Source organism: Phalangium opilio, unplaced genomic scaffold, assembly GCF_054372755.1.
Source record: "Phalangium opilio isolate 3A_F unplaced genomic scaffold, DU_Popi_V2 ptg000079l_1, whole genome shotgun sequence".
Lineage (NCBI taxonomy): Eukaryota > Metazoa > Arthropoda > Arachnida > Opiliones > Phalangiidae > Phalangium > Phalangium opilio.
In genome coordinates, this window is record NW_028324187.1 from 1618538 (window position 1) to 1636485 (window position 17948).

The 17948-nt window shown below is 37.5% G+C and overlaps 1 protein-coding gene and 1 long non-coding RNA gene across 2 annotated transcripts; one reads left to right on the forward strand and one right to left on the reverse strand.

Moving 5' to 3' along the window:
- The first annotated feature begins 107 nt into the window (after positions 1-107).
- LOC149654130 (tubulin polyglutamylase complex subunit 1-like) lies at positions 108-1475 on the forward strand. The gene is made up of 6 exons (XM_089845221.1): positions 108-474; positions 552-679; positions 747-953; positions 1015-1150; positions 1216-1390; positions 1458-1475. The coding sequence occupies exons 1-6, from the start codon at positions 386-388 to the stop codon at positions 1473-1475; spliced, it is 753 nt and encodes a 250-aa protein (XP_089701347.1). The 5' UTR covers positions 108-385.
- Positions 1476-13269: 11794 nt separating this feature from the next.
- Positions 13270-14441, reverse strand: LOC149654131 (uncharacterized). Its single transcript, XR_016370499.1, has 2 exons — positions 13772-14441; positions 13270-13663 (listed from the first exon to the last, which is right to left on the reverse strand). It is a non-coding gene; the product is annotated as an uncharacterized LOC149654131 (long non-coding RNA).
- Positions 14442-17948: the final 3507 nt, after the last annotated feature.

The following is a 17948-nucleotide window of genomic DNA, read 5'->3' on the forward strand; positions in this document are numbered from 1 at the left end:
AAAGTTGACTCTCATTGTCCCAGCGTAGTAACAGATGGCTCTTGGAAAGGTAAGCTCGCATCAGTTCGGATCAATGACGCGGTTGCCATGGTGACAACTGATCTAAAGGTCTCCGAGGACGCTGGTCGATAGCTCATTACAATATCACCTCGAGCGTTAGAACAAACGATGAAATTTTATACTTGCAAATGAATTTTCTCGGAACCCCGTGTATAATTGTCGCGGACATAAAATGAAATCTCGACAGAGATTTAAAATTGTTTACTGGAGAGAGAAAGGACTAGCGAGAAACTAATCTAAATTTTCATAGGAGGGGTCCTGAAATTCCTTTTTCTTGATAATCGACGCAGTGACGTACGCGAGCCTTTTGGAGACTCTGGGCGTAATGAACGACATCAGGGGAGTACTTCAGCAGTCCCTCTTGGCTTTGCTCGACTGCAAACCCAATGATCCCATCGACTTTTTGGCCAATTAGTAGGTGATTAGTGACAGTAATTAAGAGTAGGCGATGTCCTTAATTTATACGCTTTTACTTTCGTTTATCTTGGCAGTTTTCAGAAGGAGTGCGAAACGAACCGTGTTGCCCAAGTGGCGCATTCCTTGGAGGGTTTGTCTTCCATGAATCAAGCTTTGGATGAAATATTACATTCAGCTTACGAAGCGTTGAGACAGTACAAAGGTACAGGAGTGAATAATGAAGCCTTGTCATAACAGGACATTATAACCATACCCACTTTTTTTCACAGGTAACGCTGGAGGCGAAGAAATCCGTGGTCTAACCGGTGACATTTACAGCGAGCTACTTGTGACAATTTTACTTCACGGATCATCTCGAGGTTCAATACCGGAAGCCCAAGCTGACCGCCTTCTGCACGTCCTAACGGCATTACCTTTCGAACCGATACCATTTTCCTTGTTCAAAATTAGCGTCTTGACCTGTTTACTTTTAAGAGGTAGTTTTGCGAATCGCAAGTACTTAGTGCGTTAAATGAACCTTGCCCCACTGTTTCGCAGAGTTCTGTTCAGAAGTTGATGCCCTGTACTGTGGTTTGGACATAGAACGTAAGGGGGCCGTGTCCAAAAGTGTATGTGATGCCGTCCTCCAGGAACTACGTAACGCGTTAAAGGTCACCACGAGTGACACCAGCTCGTAGGTATTTTTTAAACAAATGTTTAGACCATTTGAGAGAAGTTACGATTTACGCCTACTTATAGGGCTTTGGAAGTGGCATCGCTGAGACTAGAAATCAGTCACTTGACGACCGTATTGTCGCAAGAAAACACCTTTAGCGGATTGACTGAAACTAGATCGTTGACTGCCTTATCCAAATCGTTTACAATGAGGAGGGAACAGTTTATGTCCGAAGCGTTAGACATTTTCCTTTCACAAGTAAGAAATGCTGTGTACTACTGATTTCACAAAACACTATGTAAATTTTAAGTATCTTTAATTTCAGGTTCCACCCCATAAATGATATGACAAGATATATCTATTATGTATAATAAAGGTTATTAAAAACCGTCCTGATTTTACTGATTAAGGCTTGGTTTCAATTTTAGCTGATCACTAAACATGACAAACTAAATCACAAACTACAACTACCAACACCGCGCCTAATATTTAAAATAAAAATGCGGGAAAGTGTTCGACTTTTAAACTACAGAGTGCCATCTAGTTTATCCTTCATCTTCTCAATTAAAACCTAAATTAACACTTATTTTTACCATAGATATACCATAAATATATGAATATAATTTTACACATTTAAATATGTATAATTAATTTAATCTGCTGAACTTATCCCATTTAAGTTGAACAACCCCGCAGTAGATGTCGCTAAAATACCATCCATATTTACTTTCGCTCTTAGATAGAAACATAGATAACCGTGGTGGAGTTTATGTGTTTTCCCATTCCTAACCTCGTGTCAATAATGCACAAATTTGGAGAGTCATATTTTAAACACAAGATACAGCTATCTCATTCGCTGAGTTTTGTGTAGCGCTTGTAATGACATCATCGGTTTTTCCGCGTGCAGACAGCAAAAATAAAAAAAACCTTATCAGGCAAAAAATATCAAATATGTGCAATCAAACACAAAATGTTTAACTGCTCCTACTAAGTTTGAAAATAACCGGAACTAATCTTGTTATCCTGTTATTTTTGTAACACTCAAAAGCGATCAAACGATCTATCAACCTTGAAACTGAATAAGCTAATTACCAGTCATCATTGCAATAATCGAACCACGGATGAAGTTTAGAATTTGTCCTATGAATATAGACCTCCAAAACAGACAGAAAATACACCTTTTCCATAATTAAATGCTAATGAAGTTTGTAATCACTGTCGTTCATTAATTATGGGAGAATTGCAACGATTCATGGCATTTTCTTGATATGTAGACTTGGGATTGTTATGGGATAGGTTTTAGTTTACTTTGCTGTAGTTCGCCACGTAGGAGCATGAGACTTAGTAGGTGTACTTAGTCACGTAGACGAGTTCGCACGTTACAAGGTTTTTATAAATAGTTTTTCAAGGTCTTAGTATATACTTGTATTTTAAATAAAGGGTAAATGAAACACCTCAGATTTTAAAACGTGGAATAAGTACGCATTAGTGGCGGTGCCAAAAATACCTGTCATGGTAGACAATGGATAATTTGTCAATTTTATGGTCAAACATTTATGTATTTAATAATTTAAATTGTGTTTTCTGAAAATTGAGTTTTAGGCCTATAAACTGAGACCGGACTGCTCAGGAAGCCTCTATAGGGTATTATTAAGAGAGATGGTTCCTAAATACCTCATATAAAGAAATAAATTGGCACATCACGTGATCATTACCATAAAAAAATTACAAACATAACCGATCTATTTGAGGATAACATTAACAACCCCTAACTAACTCCTGTCCACAGAGTCTCCCTGGATAGCTCTGTTTTATATATATAAGTATATCTTTTAACTAACATTATACAGTTACTTTAAATCTATTAAATTAAAATTTAATTAGTAATTTCGTAAGTTATTTAATAGCAGACCTACACCGTTTAAGACTTTAGGCAAGTTGGTTCGTTCGTATCATTACCAATTTTTAACTGCGAACATCATTAAATAACTATTAATTTGTGACCTTGATTATTATCCCATTAAGGTATAGACTATTTCGAAAATTACGTACAAAGAAAGATTAATGCGAACAGGACTTATACCACGCGACATATTTGGTGGCATGCTATTCGCTATACAACAATGGGACGCGCGCGCGCCCGTCTAATATGTGCTTGTACTTTTTGACCGTGACTTTTTTATCGCTTGTCGTAAAGTCGTTATGAAACGTCAAATATTTTACCACCACGTTAATTTTATAGACGCGTCAGTGTAACCTTGAAGCGTCGCTCGCAACCTTACAAAAAAAATATGTTTTTCATTAAATTATTCTTTCTATCCCGTATTTTTTTCAAGCGTAATATGCAACGACTACTTTAATTTTTATTAAGGTTTACACACTAATCTTAATCCGCCAAACCCTTCTATGCATTGTAAACTGATCTTGAACTAAACTATAAATACACCGTAATCGAAATTTTTAATTTTCAAGGTGATGTTTTTGCCGAGTTGGTTTTTATATTATTCGTGTTTAATTCGATAATAAATTCATATTCAATTTGAATGAAAAAGTAAATATTTCCTTATTTATTTTTATAGTCAGGGTGGTTAGGTATTGATATTTGCGCTGAAAGGGCTCCGTTTATAAACTTTAACCGCGCTTCAGGAATCAGTGTTGACAATAATTTTTCGAGAGTATCTCCTACTGCAGTTTTGGAACTGAATTGAACGGAACTACAAGCTTTTCAAGCTGTTGTAGATAGCATTTGAATTGAAATCACAAATGACTAGCAAGACTTTCTATTAGATATTAGAAAAAAATATCGTCTAAAATCCAGCGATTTTCTCCAGTTCTTAGAACTGAACAGAACTGGGGATATACGAAATATTGTAGATAACGGTTGAATTGTGCTCGCTAATGACTGGCAACACTATTTATTAGATATTATGAAAAAAATATCTTCTAAAATCTAGCAATTTTCCCCAGATCTTAGAACTGAACTGAACTAGGAATATAGGGATAATTTTCCATGGTTAGTAAGGGCTAGGACTAATTAAACAAAATACCACTATAAAAAAATGTATGCAATTTTAAGTGTTATTACAGCCAACTTGACTCCACTTAAATTCCATAAATAAACAAATATATGCAAAAATATTATTGATATTTATTTTACACTTCTATATATTTATATAATATTTGTTGTACGTGCAGTTTTCTAAAGGTATATCACGTGGTATACGCGAGATGAAAAACATAATACGACCTTTTACCGCGAAAGAAGAAAAAACACACCAGTCGTTGCAAAGGTAGAATATTAGATTCTCAATGCACGGCACAATATTTGTTCAAAATATCCTTGAAAACGTATATATCATAAGACTTCCACGGAAATATGTTTTTTAAAACAGAAATAACACGAAAATATGTTTTGATATCACATATTTTTAGACTAATATGTAAAAACTAAGGCAGACTGAAACAGTTGCACACTAAAATTACACTATACTTTCACTCGCTCTTTAATAAAGTGTTCCAACAACAATTTAGTAGAGCAGCTTACAAGGTCAATCTTTCAACGTCACGCAAACCATAACATAACCACAAAACAAATGTTTTTTACCCATTCATTATCTTTAGGGAGACATTAGACCAGACTTCATCCTACATAAATAGGCCTAAATTCAATAATATCTATGAATAATTCAAGATATTTATAATTTTATAGAAAAATGCGTCAAACATACCTAATTTTTAAAAATATAAATGGAATGGTTGTCAAGGGATTAGGTTTAATATTAATATTAATTTCTTTTAATGGCAAATTGCACGCACTTTTCTTTATCTAATATTTAACCAAGGCTTAAGTTAGGAAAGGTCAAGGCTACGACGCACTTAACGTCGTCGCAACATCTCTCTCTCTCTCTCTCTCTCTCTCTCTCTCTCTCTCTCTCTTCTCTCTTCCCTCTTGGGCTCGACTATTTTGGGAATATGGAATTTTCCCTCCAAAGCATTAAAGAGAAGGTAAAATTCAGTTGGAGACTAACATTAATAAAGGTCTATTATTCTATTAGGTTAACCCTATTTTAGTCTCACTTTAAATGGAGACCTTTAGCAATAAGGATCATTTTTGGATATGAAGTTTTTCTTCCTACTTCAACAAAATTAATCGATATGCAAGCTAGGAATTCTCTAGACGCTAGAGCTCTCTGTTTTCCCGGACAAATTTCTCTAGAATATTTAAACCCATATAGGCTTAACGTTTTCCGTAAATATAACAGAGCTAAAAAACTAATTTAAGGTTTAGCTGGTTGGTTAGGTTTGTTTTCAATTACAGGGCTAATAAGGGATTAGATTAACAATACAAATAAAATAACTGTGTGGTTCTCACGAGATGTTAATTTGAAATCGCGTGAAATTATTTCACGCCATTTTAGGTAGGTATTTAACCCTTTAGAAAATAATGAACACGGAAGTACATCTAGTGTTAAATGCACGCTATGTCCGTCAATTAATCAAATTCAACTAGCGTAGGTTTATATAAGGGTCAAAAAAGTAACTTTTTTATGTTTTACCCTATATTCTATAGCTTGTTCCTTGAATTTCGTCTACTACCCATCCGTCTAGCCGGTAGAGTAGAGGTGAAATTACATGGGATTTCATTATACTTGGTTTTAAAATAAAGATCAATTAGTTTTGCTTTGAACTGCGGGTACTTCGAGGGGCTAACCCTTCAGTGTAATCTGTATAAAAGATGCATATTTAAAGCCCTACTCGTAACTGGTCTACAAAAAGTGATTAGCACCTCACACTTCAATTTCCAATGACCAATATTTACTCTACCTATTCGTTGAAAGGTTTTTAGAATATTGTGTTTAAAAATTTCTAGTGCTACCCTAAGGGAAATTCTCAACCAATTAAAACTCTCGGCCTTCATATGGAAATCCCTATACTTTAGCAGGACTTTCTGCATTTAAACCATAGCGCCATCGTAACTTCAAAACACTGGTACCTAACAAAGAGGTGTTGATTACGAATTGCCCAACGGAATGTCACAATCATAAATCATTTCAAAAGTACACATATTTTCTTCCCTACTAATTAATCACTTTGAAAGACTTTCATGGAATAGAAAATTCCGATAAACAACTAGCTATATATAAAGCCAATCAGAGTTTGCTCTGGAGATTGCGCAACGCAACCATATTAATTTCAAACCAATCGTCATTGAGTATTGGAATGAGGTTTTTAATTTTTTTCAACTGGCATTCAAGGTGAATCTCATCTTAAACATCTAATTGCATACAAGTGTAATTTTTGTTTAAATCGTTTACACATTAATGTCTCCGTTTTTGTACCTTGACATTTGACCTAGACTTTCATCTTTCAACGTATCTTTCTCTTACTCCCCTACTAAAGACATCGTCCTACATACTGATCCCGGCATGGTATCATGACTCTCTCTCTCACTCAGTCACTAGCTCTCTGGGAGAGTTAGGCTCTTACATACCTCCGATTTCTAGACGGGGGTCACCCCCTTGAATTCAGGGTCTGTGTGTTTGTAGTGTGATGGTTGAGAAAATATTAACAGTTTGGACGAATTCATTTGGTCTTAGAAATTAAATTAAATATAGGCGCGCTAGGCAGGGATAGATTTAATTTTAGAAGTAGGAATGGAGAACAGAGTAATGTGGGTGCGCGTCAAAGTCCCGGACCCCTTCCTCGGAAACGGGGGGTATGAAAGAAGAGACGGGTCATAGCGACAGAGGTAAAAAGGAATTACGTATTTTTCGCCGTCCCCGTCAGCAACGTCATCAAAACGTAGTTTAAGTGAGCCAATAAGATCATTTAAACTTTTCGTTACGTGTTGAAGGGAGGGGCTCTATACTGGGCTATGAGTCGGAGTAGACTGAAGTCAATACTAACCGTTTTCCATTCCTACTTCTAAAATTAAATCTTATCTCTGAGCTAGGTAAATGCTTTGACTACTTAAATTTATAATTGAAAGGTCCTTAACTACCTCATCTACTAGTTAACCCCCCCCCCTGTTCCCAATTCCTTACACCGAAAAAAGGCAATTTTTTACCATCTTTTGCTTTCCTTAGACAGAGCGGACTGAGCGGAGGAGCCCTTCCAAGACGTTTTTCGTTCTACTTTTTATGTCAGTTTTCACTTTTTTCTTTGCCCCTGTTTAGGGCTGGCGCGCGCGACTTTCAAAAAACTTCTTCTTTCTGACCCTGATACTTTCACCCCTCCTGCCGTTTCTAGTGATCTTTCTTTCAAAGCACGCGCACCTTGACCCAAATCGAACGTCTTAAGATGGAAAATTATAAAAGGAAATGGCGGCGGGAGTCCGCGAACTTTTCTTTATTTTGCATTTCCAATTTTTTTTTTTTGGGCGGTATAAGAAGCCAGAAAGGGGAGAAAATTTCGTCCAAAAAAATTGGAATGAAATTAATAAATAAGAAAGTACCCCAGCAAGAAAACAAGATTTGCAAGACAACTTGTGAATAGTGTTCTATGAACCATGCTTATATTACTAGCAAGAAGTGATATCTAGTTTATTAGGGAGAAGGTATAAATGCGCCACATTTCTACCTTCATCTCCAGTTCAAACCTAGGCCCGGAGTTCATCCCCGCCTCTAAATTACAACCAGCATCTCATTGGTTCTTGAAAACTCACGTCAGCGCGACGTATTTTCCGACTGAGGAGAGGCGAAATAACCCGGCCTCCTTTTACGTCCCCCCCCTTGCATTTTGAAAGGGGGAATGGGACTATGGCGCGCGAATACTTAGGTAACTTATACCTTCTCCCTAATAAACTAGATATCACTTCTTGTTACTAGAAAAATATCATGAGTGGATTTATCACTTATTTTCTTAAATTGCATCTACGTAATAGCATAGGCTTGTAAATGTTTTAAGTATTCAAAGATTTACCATAGTTGATTGGTACAGTCCAGCTGGTTGAAGTTGAACTCCGCAATTAAGGCATATTCTGGTGCAATGGTGTACTTAACATTCAGATATCCGTATTTCCACAAAAAATACTCTGAAAGATAAAAATTATCTTAATTATTACCACTTCTAATTATCAATCTGTATTTATAATTTGTGGTAAATTTCAACCCATCCATACCCATAAGGTCATAGCAATAAACCCCAAAACCAGCTGAATGGATTAGTACTAAAATCCGTAGGAAGCTCTGAATTTGTACAGAGAGAGAGAGAGAGAGAGAGAGAGAGAGAGAGAGAGAGAGAGAGAGAGAGAGAGAGAGAGAGAGAGAGAGAGAGAGAGAGAGAGAGAGAGAGAGAGAGAGAGAGAGAGAGAGAGAGAGAGAGAGAGAGAGAACGTGGAGGCAAGTCGACCTTAGGTGTCAATCTAAGAGGCACCGTAATCGAACTACAAGGCAACGTGACCTTCTTACACCATTCCCGCCATTGACTTTGAGAGCAAAACAAGAGAAATACATCTTCCTTCGCCTTCTCATTGATTTTCTGATGAGTGGAAGTTGGAAGGAAAGAGATCCAACCTCCTTTTCTTAAAGAAAGTCCTCCTTCCTCTCTCATTTCTCGTTAGGGAGCGCCATGCACCATGAAAAGGCAAGGTGAGGCAATGCAGGCAGCTAGTCTCTGTACCGTACGGTACCACGATCTTTTACCGATAACGCGATAAGGCATCGAGGTTAAAAGCTTTAAGACTGACGGGGCAAACATTAAAAATGATCTGAGAGTCAAATTGATTTTTTATGAGTTTGAACAAGCCACCATTTATACTTCCAAGGATTACCTTGAGAATGACCGCGACTGATTGGTTAATGGTATGCAATATAGATTGGTTTTTGTTAAATAGGTTCAGATATATTTGAGGAGGGGTTTAGTTACGCAATATTTTTTCTGGTTTGTCCCATAATTCCCGGGTCGGGCTCCATCATGCGTTGCAGCCATAACGAACGACCCAGTACAAAAAGTGAAGAGTTGTTTTAAACCCAAAATGGATGGGTATTCATATGTTCTCAGTTCTTATATGGGTTTTTACTTGAACTCTACACTACACTAATCCTTGCTAACACAAACAACAGCCCAGCGAAAAATTTACATCTAAATGACTATCTTCCAACAGCCTACATGACGTCATATAATTCTGTGACGTAGCCGTCCCGTAAATCACAATGCGTCACCAGGAAGAAGCAACACGGGATTCTTAAAGATGGGAGAGCCGCTTGTATCATAACCCTTTCCTTTATTGAAGTCGCCATGGTTCAAGCTTGTTGACTTTATTGGAGACGGGGAGAGAAAGATACCCCGTGTCACTTCTATTTCTTTCCTAGTGTCACTTATTAAACGAAACAATTTGACAAATTGATCCATTCCCAAACCGTTAAGGCTTATTCAATTCACGCCTATTTCAATATAATTATTAGGAAAAGCAAGCCGCGGGCAACGCAAAACGCACGTTCATCTACCACCAAGGGTATAGACTCCTGGAAACGCAACGTCCCACTCCCACTTTTATGGATTTTTTCCCTTTCAAGGGCACTGTACTCCTCAGTTTAGCAAGACTCTGGTGTCCCTAACGGTTGCCGATGTCGAGTTTGCAATCCCAGAAAGAAAAATTTTAATCAATACTTGGAGAAAAATAGAAGAAAAAATTTCTAGGTCACTTTCCGGTAGAGAGAATAGAACTTTTTTTTTTGAATCATTAACTCTACAGTATACGAGAGATATAGTCCATGAGGAATTCGTGAATAACTGATGACACATTTAAGTAATAACCTTTTTTCCCTCATCTTCTATGGATACTAGCAGAAGGGGATAATAGAAGAAGGATGACACTCTGTATCCTCTTAATACTTTAGTTATGTAACGTCAGGCTCATGCACCCTTTTGGTTTGCTCTACCGCTCATCAAACTTCAGATGAGTGTCACATCGCACCGTTGGGTGAATTCTATAACTGTTTGATAGCAATCAACCCGCAAACCTTGATCGATGTCTTGACGAGGGACAAAAAATCCACAAGCGCCTTTTCAAATAGTTAAGCAGCGCTAATAGAGTAATGATGAGGAAACAATTTATCGCGTATGTGATTCGGTTTAGTAACCTTGAGCACTCCAAATCTAAATGATGTTGGGAAGAACCATGTTACAATTACCCCGCCCGCTTTGTGGTAGGTACACTTCTCTCAAAGAGAAGTATTACATACTTCTGCTACAAATAAATGTCGCCTACGGTAGTCTCAGGACCTATGGTGTATAATACCGTTAGAAGTTGGCACAGAGCCCTAAAATATTTTTCTTTTTTCTTGGGTTGTCCCTGAAAAGTAGGAGACTCAGACTGATTCGTGGTAAAAGTTAAATTGGAACGAAACAGCAAGTAATATAAAATATATATATTTATCACGAAAATCGCGTGAAAGCAGCTGGAATTGGCCAAAAGTGAGTCGTCCAGGTCTTGTTGGGTATTTTGTAAGTTGGAGGGTGCTAATGGGCCCAAGACCCATTATGGTTTCCCCACGTGGTGGTGGTCGTCACCACGAGTCTAGGTTAATGGTTAACGGAAAAAGTGGATCGGGACTGATATGACAATCAATGGTTAGGTATATTTTTTGGGTAGAGCTATATCATTTTGATCTCTATTGCGGTTATATTTATATTTAAACGTATATAGATGTCCGAAATTTAGGTTGACTTTTTCTTTGGCATCTGATATTATAGATGGGTGTGTGTTAGTAGGCCAAACTTTGAAATGAGAGTTGTGTTGAGTTGAAAAAATGTCATTTTAAAGCTACATAAATCTGAATTCGATTTCTAAAATTATACAAAAGCAAAAATAGATTGAAGTAATGAAAACTAAATAAAAATTAAGCCATTTTAAGTTAAATAGTAAATCAACATATAGATAATATTATAGATTTCCAGCTATTGAAAATTCCCAAAACTCCCAAATAACCTTGTAATTTAAACGTCAATAATTCAAACTATAGAAAATGGTAATTTGCAAGTATAACGACACTTCACAAATTTCTATAACAATACAAATAGGCCTTCTACAATACTACATAGTCACGTGCGTGATTTTGACGAATCGGAAGGTAGGTTTACCCATTTTTAAAGGTTGCGTGACTATAGACTACGATACAAGGATTCTAAGGACTTAACACTAAACCTAATAAATCTAAATCCATTTTCAAGAACTTCGGGAGGATGAAGGGCCTCCCTTTGGTGCATGGTTATACAGGGTGTTTGTGAAAGGTCCATCAATAATGAAAGGGCGTATTCATTGGGCCATTTTGAGTCGAAAATGTTCTATGACATTTTTCCGTTCGGGCCACTGTTTTCAAGTTATGATTGGAGTAATTTACGGATGCCCCCTTAAATTTAATTAAGAAATTGAAAGACAGCGCTAATTTAATGAAGGGGTCATCCCTAAAATATTCAAATCATAACTCGAAAACCGTGGCTCGGACGGCAAAATGTCATAGAACATTTTCGACTCAAAATGGCCCAATAAATACGCCCTTTCATTATTGATGGACTTTTCACAAACACCCTGTATACCCCGGGACTTCTCACAATGTCAGTTAAAAGGCCAAACCCAACCAAGAAGATCAAGTTGAAAGCCTCAATAACAGAGGCCCTCTAACATTTCGACAAGCTTATGTACGCTCCTGATAGGGACATATTCTCTCCACCCCACCAATCCCCTCTCTTGATTCTATCAAAAAAAGACCCTGAAAAACGGTTATTAATAGGCCCTTTTTTCCAAAATTCGCATATACGAATACGAGAGTCGAGATATCCCCTTTAAACGTAAAAGACGACCGTGAAACTTCTCTCGTAAAATTAGATAGCGCCAATCCCTCAAAGAAATTCCCGGTATTTCTAGAAAAAGAGACTTTATACAGTATACTTTATCCTTTCGGCAGATGGCTCTAGCCTGATGCCTTTTCCCAAAGCTAGAGGATCTAGTAGGCCAGACGCCCTTGAACATTATTGCACCGCGAAACGCTAGCTAGTAAAAAAATAAATCCCGTAATCTCTACAGCTACGAAGCTCTTTCGAAGAAAACAGCTCTATTCCGTAAACAGGCTGACGTCATCTCTACTGATGATTCTCAGAGCGAGAAAAGTTGAGAAAAACTGCGCAGTTTTAGAGGGTTGTCTCTGCCTGAGTGAGAACAACAGTACCTTAACAATAAGTGAGATAATGATTCAGTGGACATTCATACGAATGCGATGTTTGTTTGTTTGTCCAAGCGCTACGGACTTTCCCGGTCAATTGGTCAAGGGTTAAAAAATTATATTCGAATCGCTATGACATTGGCTACTACACGACCACTTTAATATTCTTAATATTAGACTGCTTGGAATTAGAGATATTGAGGGTCTCCTTTACGCGTACGTGTAGCAGCTACCTTCACCACGTATTACTTAATCTGTCTATTAAAGATCTTGAAGAAACACCTGGGAAAGTCAGGGATTTTAAAATGACCCACAAAGGTCAGGAAATTGATTTCAGAGAGGAAAAATTTTCGGGGTTTACGAGAGGTTTACGAAAATTCCCAAGTTGAACATTGTAGTTGTATTTACAACATAACCTTGTAGTTTATTCATAATAATATTATTCTTAAAATATACTGTCAACATTGACAACATTTGGCCTAAAACACGGAATTTTAGGCCTATTTACATGGAATTTGAATCCGAAATGCTTTTGGGGTGACCCATCTGGACCTCTCTCGCGTCACACTTGCAACGATTAGGCTATTTAGGATTCTATAGTCGCTTTTAAGGCGCGTAAATTGTTATTCAAGGAATTTTCCGCTTTCCCCACGCAGTTTTATGGTCAGGCGATCTTGTCTGTCATACTCGCAGGCGCAGAACGCGAACCTTTTACTCATTTCAATCCGTAAAAATCCGATATAGGTGACCTTAACCTACTTTCCACCAGAAGTTTCTCTCTCTCTCGTGTTCCGATTCCTAAAAGCCAACTAGTTAAGCTTTCATTTATGAGGGGAAAGCAAAGAGACAAGTGGAAAGTGGTTCGATATTAAAAGGGAATTGTTTTTGCTATGTAATTTTCATTGCGGAAATAAACAAGAGGTTACAAGTAAACCCTTACAATTTTGTCGCGCTTTCTAATGTATTTTAGCAATGTATAATGAACTCCATATTGATTTAATAGCAAAGGATAATTATTACAAAAACTATATTTAGGCACTGTATAATTAATGCCTTACTTATATACAGTAACATTGCTAATTAATATTGAAATCGTATAAAGAATATCTCCTCAACAAAAGCCGAGATACAACAAACCCCAAAAAATCCTTATTTCTCAGCCTGTTACGGCTACAATGACAGGGAGCCGAACATAAAGAGGTCACACAAAAGACACGTGTCCTTGGAATGACCCATATTAGTTTAAAACACGTTTCCGCACAATTTAAATGAGATCATAGTGTTTAGCAGACGGCATAATGAATTTTAAACTTTTTAGGACGGTCTGAGACAAGGACTAGGCAATATCCACGTCGGCGTTACAGCGTCACTTTCGGCGAAAATGAGCCAAATAACGATGAAACCGAATTAAAAAATTAAACACCGTTAGCGGAATGCAGTGAGCAACAAAAAATGTCGAGTCCGCACGTTTAATTACCGAAATTCAAAGAATAACAGCGAAAACATGATAGTGGAGGTATTTTTAGTAAGGTCTCAAACACAGTTATAGAAAAGCCCCGTCATGAGTCCCGAGGAACAAACAATACGAGCTTTTCCAAGACCTATGGCAAAACGCTGCCAGTAGATAAAACCAAAAGACGGCGATAACACGAAAAATAGTTTAAATCACTGAAAATTAAGTTTGATTACCGTTAACGGAAGGCTTTAGAAGTCGTTATGTGCAAAAATCAAACGAAGCCAACTCGATCACGCGCTCAGCAAAAAAAATCCTTATTTCTCAGCCTGTTACGGCTACAATGCGGCTCTGGAGCAATGAGTTAGATCTCTATGAGATAGATAGAGTTACAATTCAAATACTCGCGTATGCGTATTTTATTTAACACGTTTAAAAACTATCTTGACAGCTTGTTACACAGATTATAGCAGCAGACGTTAATAAAAAAGTTCTTAGGGTGGCGCCACCCGTATTTGATAAAGATTCATGCTCGATAAAAGGTGTATTGCGAAACGTCGATCTCGAGATCTCACGTTGTGACTCTAGGTTTCATATATATATTCTATCTCATTGCTCTGGAGTAGTTTAAAGAGAGCGAAGGCGAGACGACGACGAAGGCGGAGCTGACGACGAAGGCGGAGCTAATCTTCCGTTTTTAATTTTGTCGCCATCTATGATGGAGAAAAAATATTACGGAGACATAAAAGACATAAAAACGGAAGATTAGCTCCGCCTTCGTCGTCAGCTCCGCCTTCGTCGTCGTCTCGCCTTCGCTCTCTTTAAACTACTCCAGAGCAATGAGATAGAATATATATATGAAACCTAGAGTCACAACGTGAGATCTCGAGATCGACGTTTCGCAATACACCTTTTATCGAGCATGAATCTTTATCAAATACGGGTGGCGCCACCCTAAGAACTTTTTTTATTAACGTCTGCTGCTATAATCTGTGTAACAAGCTGTCAAGATAGTTTTTAAACGTGTTAAATAAAATACGCATACGCGAGTATTTGAATTGTAACTCTATCTATCTCATAGAGATCTCTATCTCATTGCTCCAGAGCCGCATTGTAGCCGTAACAGGCTGAGAAATAAGGATTTTTTTTTTTCTGAGCGCGTGATCGAGTTGGCTTCGTTTGATTTTTGCACATAACGACTTCTAAAGCCTTCCGTTAACGGTAATCAAACTTAATTTTCAGTGATTTAAACTATTTTTCGTGTTATCGCCGTCTTTTGGTTTTACCTACTGGCAGCGTTTTGCCATAGGTCTTGGAAAAGCTCGTATTGTTTGTTCCTCGGGACTCATGACGGGGCTTTTCTATAACTGTGTTTGAGACCTTACTAAAAATACCTCCACTCTCATGTTTTCGCTGTTATTCTTTGAATTTCGGTAATTAAACGTGCGGACTCGACATTTTTTGTTGCTCACTGCATTCCGCTAACGGTGTTTAATTTTGTAATTCGGTTTCATCGTTATTTGGCTCATTTTCGCCGAAAGTGACGCTGTAACGCCGACGGGGATATTGCCTAGTCCTTGGGTGCGATTCATCTGCACAGTGATAAATTTTTTGTATCACGCGTTATGATTTTTCAGCGTTACGCTCGTAACGCAAATCTCATAACGCAAATTTTAAATATCACTCCGAAATGCGATTCAACGACATTTGCGCTATCTAGCGGGGATAACTTAAAGCGTTATCAAAGAAAATAGTTTTTGGCGCCAAAAATTTGAATTTTATCGTCTGCTCGCGAAAATTTCAACAATATTGAGGGAATAACAACATTTAAAAATGCCAACAATACCTAGAAAACGTGGGAAAAAGGTTTATGAAGAGCAACTGAATATGTTGCTAAGTTTTAGGGAAGAAAATAAAGAGGTAGTAATAGGAACTTTTAAATTCTCGAAAATTAATTATGATTAAAGATGGAATCAGCTAGTAGCAACGCGAGTGGCTAAAAGTGCGCCTCTTTTTAGTGTAAAAAGGAACTAAAATAGCAATATTGTGGAAAGTGTTGCAATAAACGAGCTAATTAGCATTAATTTGGAAAAGGTAGCGACATTAAAGGGTAAAAACTTATCCAATTTAGTAATACATTGGAAAAGTGGAAATTTATTCAGTTGATAAAACTTGAACAAAAACAAACGCACATTTAGCCGCTTATGCCGCAACGAAACTCGCGGCACGAAGGTAGTGCAGCAGTGGAAAAATAGTAAGCCATTAACCAATACCATAAGTTCATAAAATATGTTCTATAAGTTTGTCACTTGTTACTGAGAGTTTGTCATGAAGTGACGTAGGTGAAGCATAGATTCTCGTAAAGCGACGCCAGGTGAAGGGCTGTCAAAGGCTTAATACAGACTAAAAAGGAAGATGGACTGCTAAACCGCGTGTAGTCAATTCTCACGTTGTTCTCGAATCTCGAACTACCTCTCAGTAAGCCTCTAGCATTACGAAGTATAGGCAGTGTCATACTTATGGATCATATCTTATAAACTTATGCCAATCCACCTTATTCCCTTTCGCCGGAAGTTAGGCTTAGCTCGGGATTCATGGGGCGGGAATAAATTGGTCTGTCGTCCGCTACAGTACATATTTTTGGCTTATGTAGCAGACGATAGACGAATTTCTTCCCGTTAATCCGTTATTCACCCCCATGAATCCCAAGCTAAGCCTAACTTCCGGCGAAAGGGAATAAGGTGGATACTAATATTACGTGCAGAAAAACAAACTTTCACTGACACGCCTCCATGCTGTTCAAAATTCCTCACGCCACGAGACACCACTAGTAGCATCCCAAGCTCACTACATGTGAGAGGCTAGCCAACTCTAGCGTGAGGTTAATTATCCAGTATGGAGGCTTGCCCCTGGTAGTTTGTTTCCCTGCATGTACTATGCTCATTCGATTTATTATTCAGTATTATAATAAATAGCTTCTCATAATAAAATAGCAACATATTAAATCGATAAGTATTGAACTTACACTTCAATAAAAGCAGAAAACAAATGCTTACTTTACTATCGTTTGAAATAGTTGTGGGCCTTGGCCCAGTAAGACTCTCGCAGAGCCTCAATTAAACTATAGTCAGTGGTAGTTAACCGAAAAAGCATTCGAAAATAATTTTTCCGGCATTTCATTTTGGGTATCATCTCTAAAAACTCTTTCTCTATTTAAATTTGTTATTTCCTCAATTTAATCAGCGCCCAATAATTGAAAAAGCATCACGGAAGGCAGCCATTTTGAATTTTTGCGGGTAAAATATCGGGAAAAAGTTTTATAACGATCGTGATAAACCTATAACGCCAGCAAACGGATGGCGATACGATATCCCCGACATTTGGCGTTATGATAACGCGTGATATCGTAACGCCGACACGTGAATCGCATTTTTTGAAATTTAACGCAAAGTGATATCATAACGCAAGTTTTCTTGCGTTAAAGCCATAACGCATGCCTGCTGAATCGCACCCCTAGTCTCAGACCGTCCTGAAAAGTTTAAAATTCATTATGCCGTCTGCTAAACACTATGAACTCATTTAAATTGTGCGGAAACGTGTTGTAAACTAATATGGGTCATTCCAAGGACACGTGTCTTTTGTGTGACCTCTTTATGTTCGGCTCCCTGTCATTGTAGCCGTAACAGGCTGAGAAATAAGGATTTTTTGGGGTTTGTTGTATCTCGGCTTTTGTTGGGGAGATATTCTTTATACGATTTCAATATTAATTAGCAATGTTACTGAATATAAGTAAGGCATTAATTATACAGTGCCTAAATATAGTTTTTGTAATAATTATCCTTTGCTATTATATCAATATGGAGTTCATTATACATTGCTAAAATACATTAGAAAGCGCGACAAAATTGTAAGGGTTTCCTTGGAACTCTTGTTATGTCTTTTATGTCTCCGTAATATTTTTTCTCCATCATAGATGGCGACAAAATAATAAAATGAAAATTAATAATTAAAGGTGTAGCTTGAATACATGTACCTAAAACAGATCCGTCCAATGACGGGTTAATTTACTATCAATTGACACTAAACATATTAAGAAATATGAATAATAAAACAAGGAAGTGTTATTTGAAAGTGCATGAACTCGTTGGCTCGGTGTTTATCGTTAAAATGATTTAAGGTTCAAATTCGGGTTAAGGTCTAT

What these genes read in the sequence shown, in the direction of transcription:
- LOC149654130 (XM_089845221.1), top strand. Translation starts at nt 386, where the DNA reads ATGAACGACATCAGGGGAGTACTTCAGCAGTCCCTCTTGGCTTTGCTC. An exon ending in ATCGACTTTTTGGCCAATTA is followed by an intron (nt 475 to 551) that starts GTAGGTGATTAG and finishes TTATCTTGGCAG; the next exon opens with TTTTCAGAAGGAGTGCGAAA. An exon ending in AGCGTTGAGACAGTACAAAG is followed by an intron (nt 680 to 746) that starts GTACAGGAGTGA and finishes TTTTTTTCACAG; the next exon opens with GTAACGCTGGAGGCGAAGAA.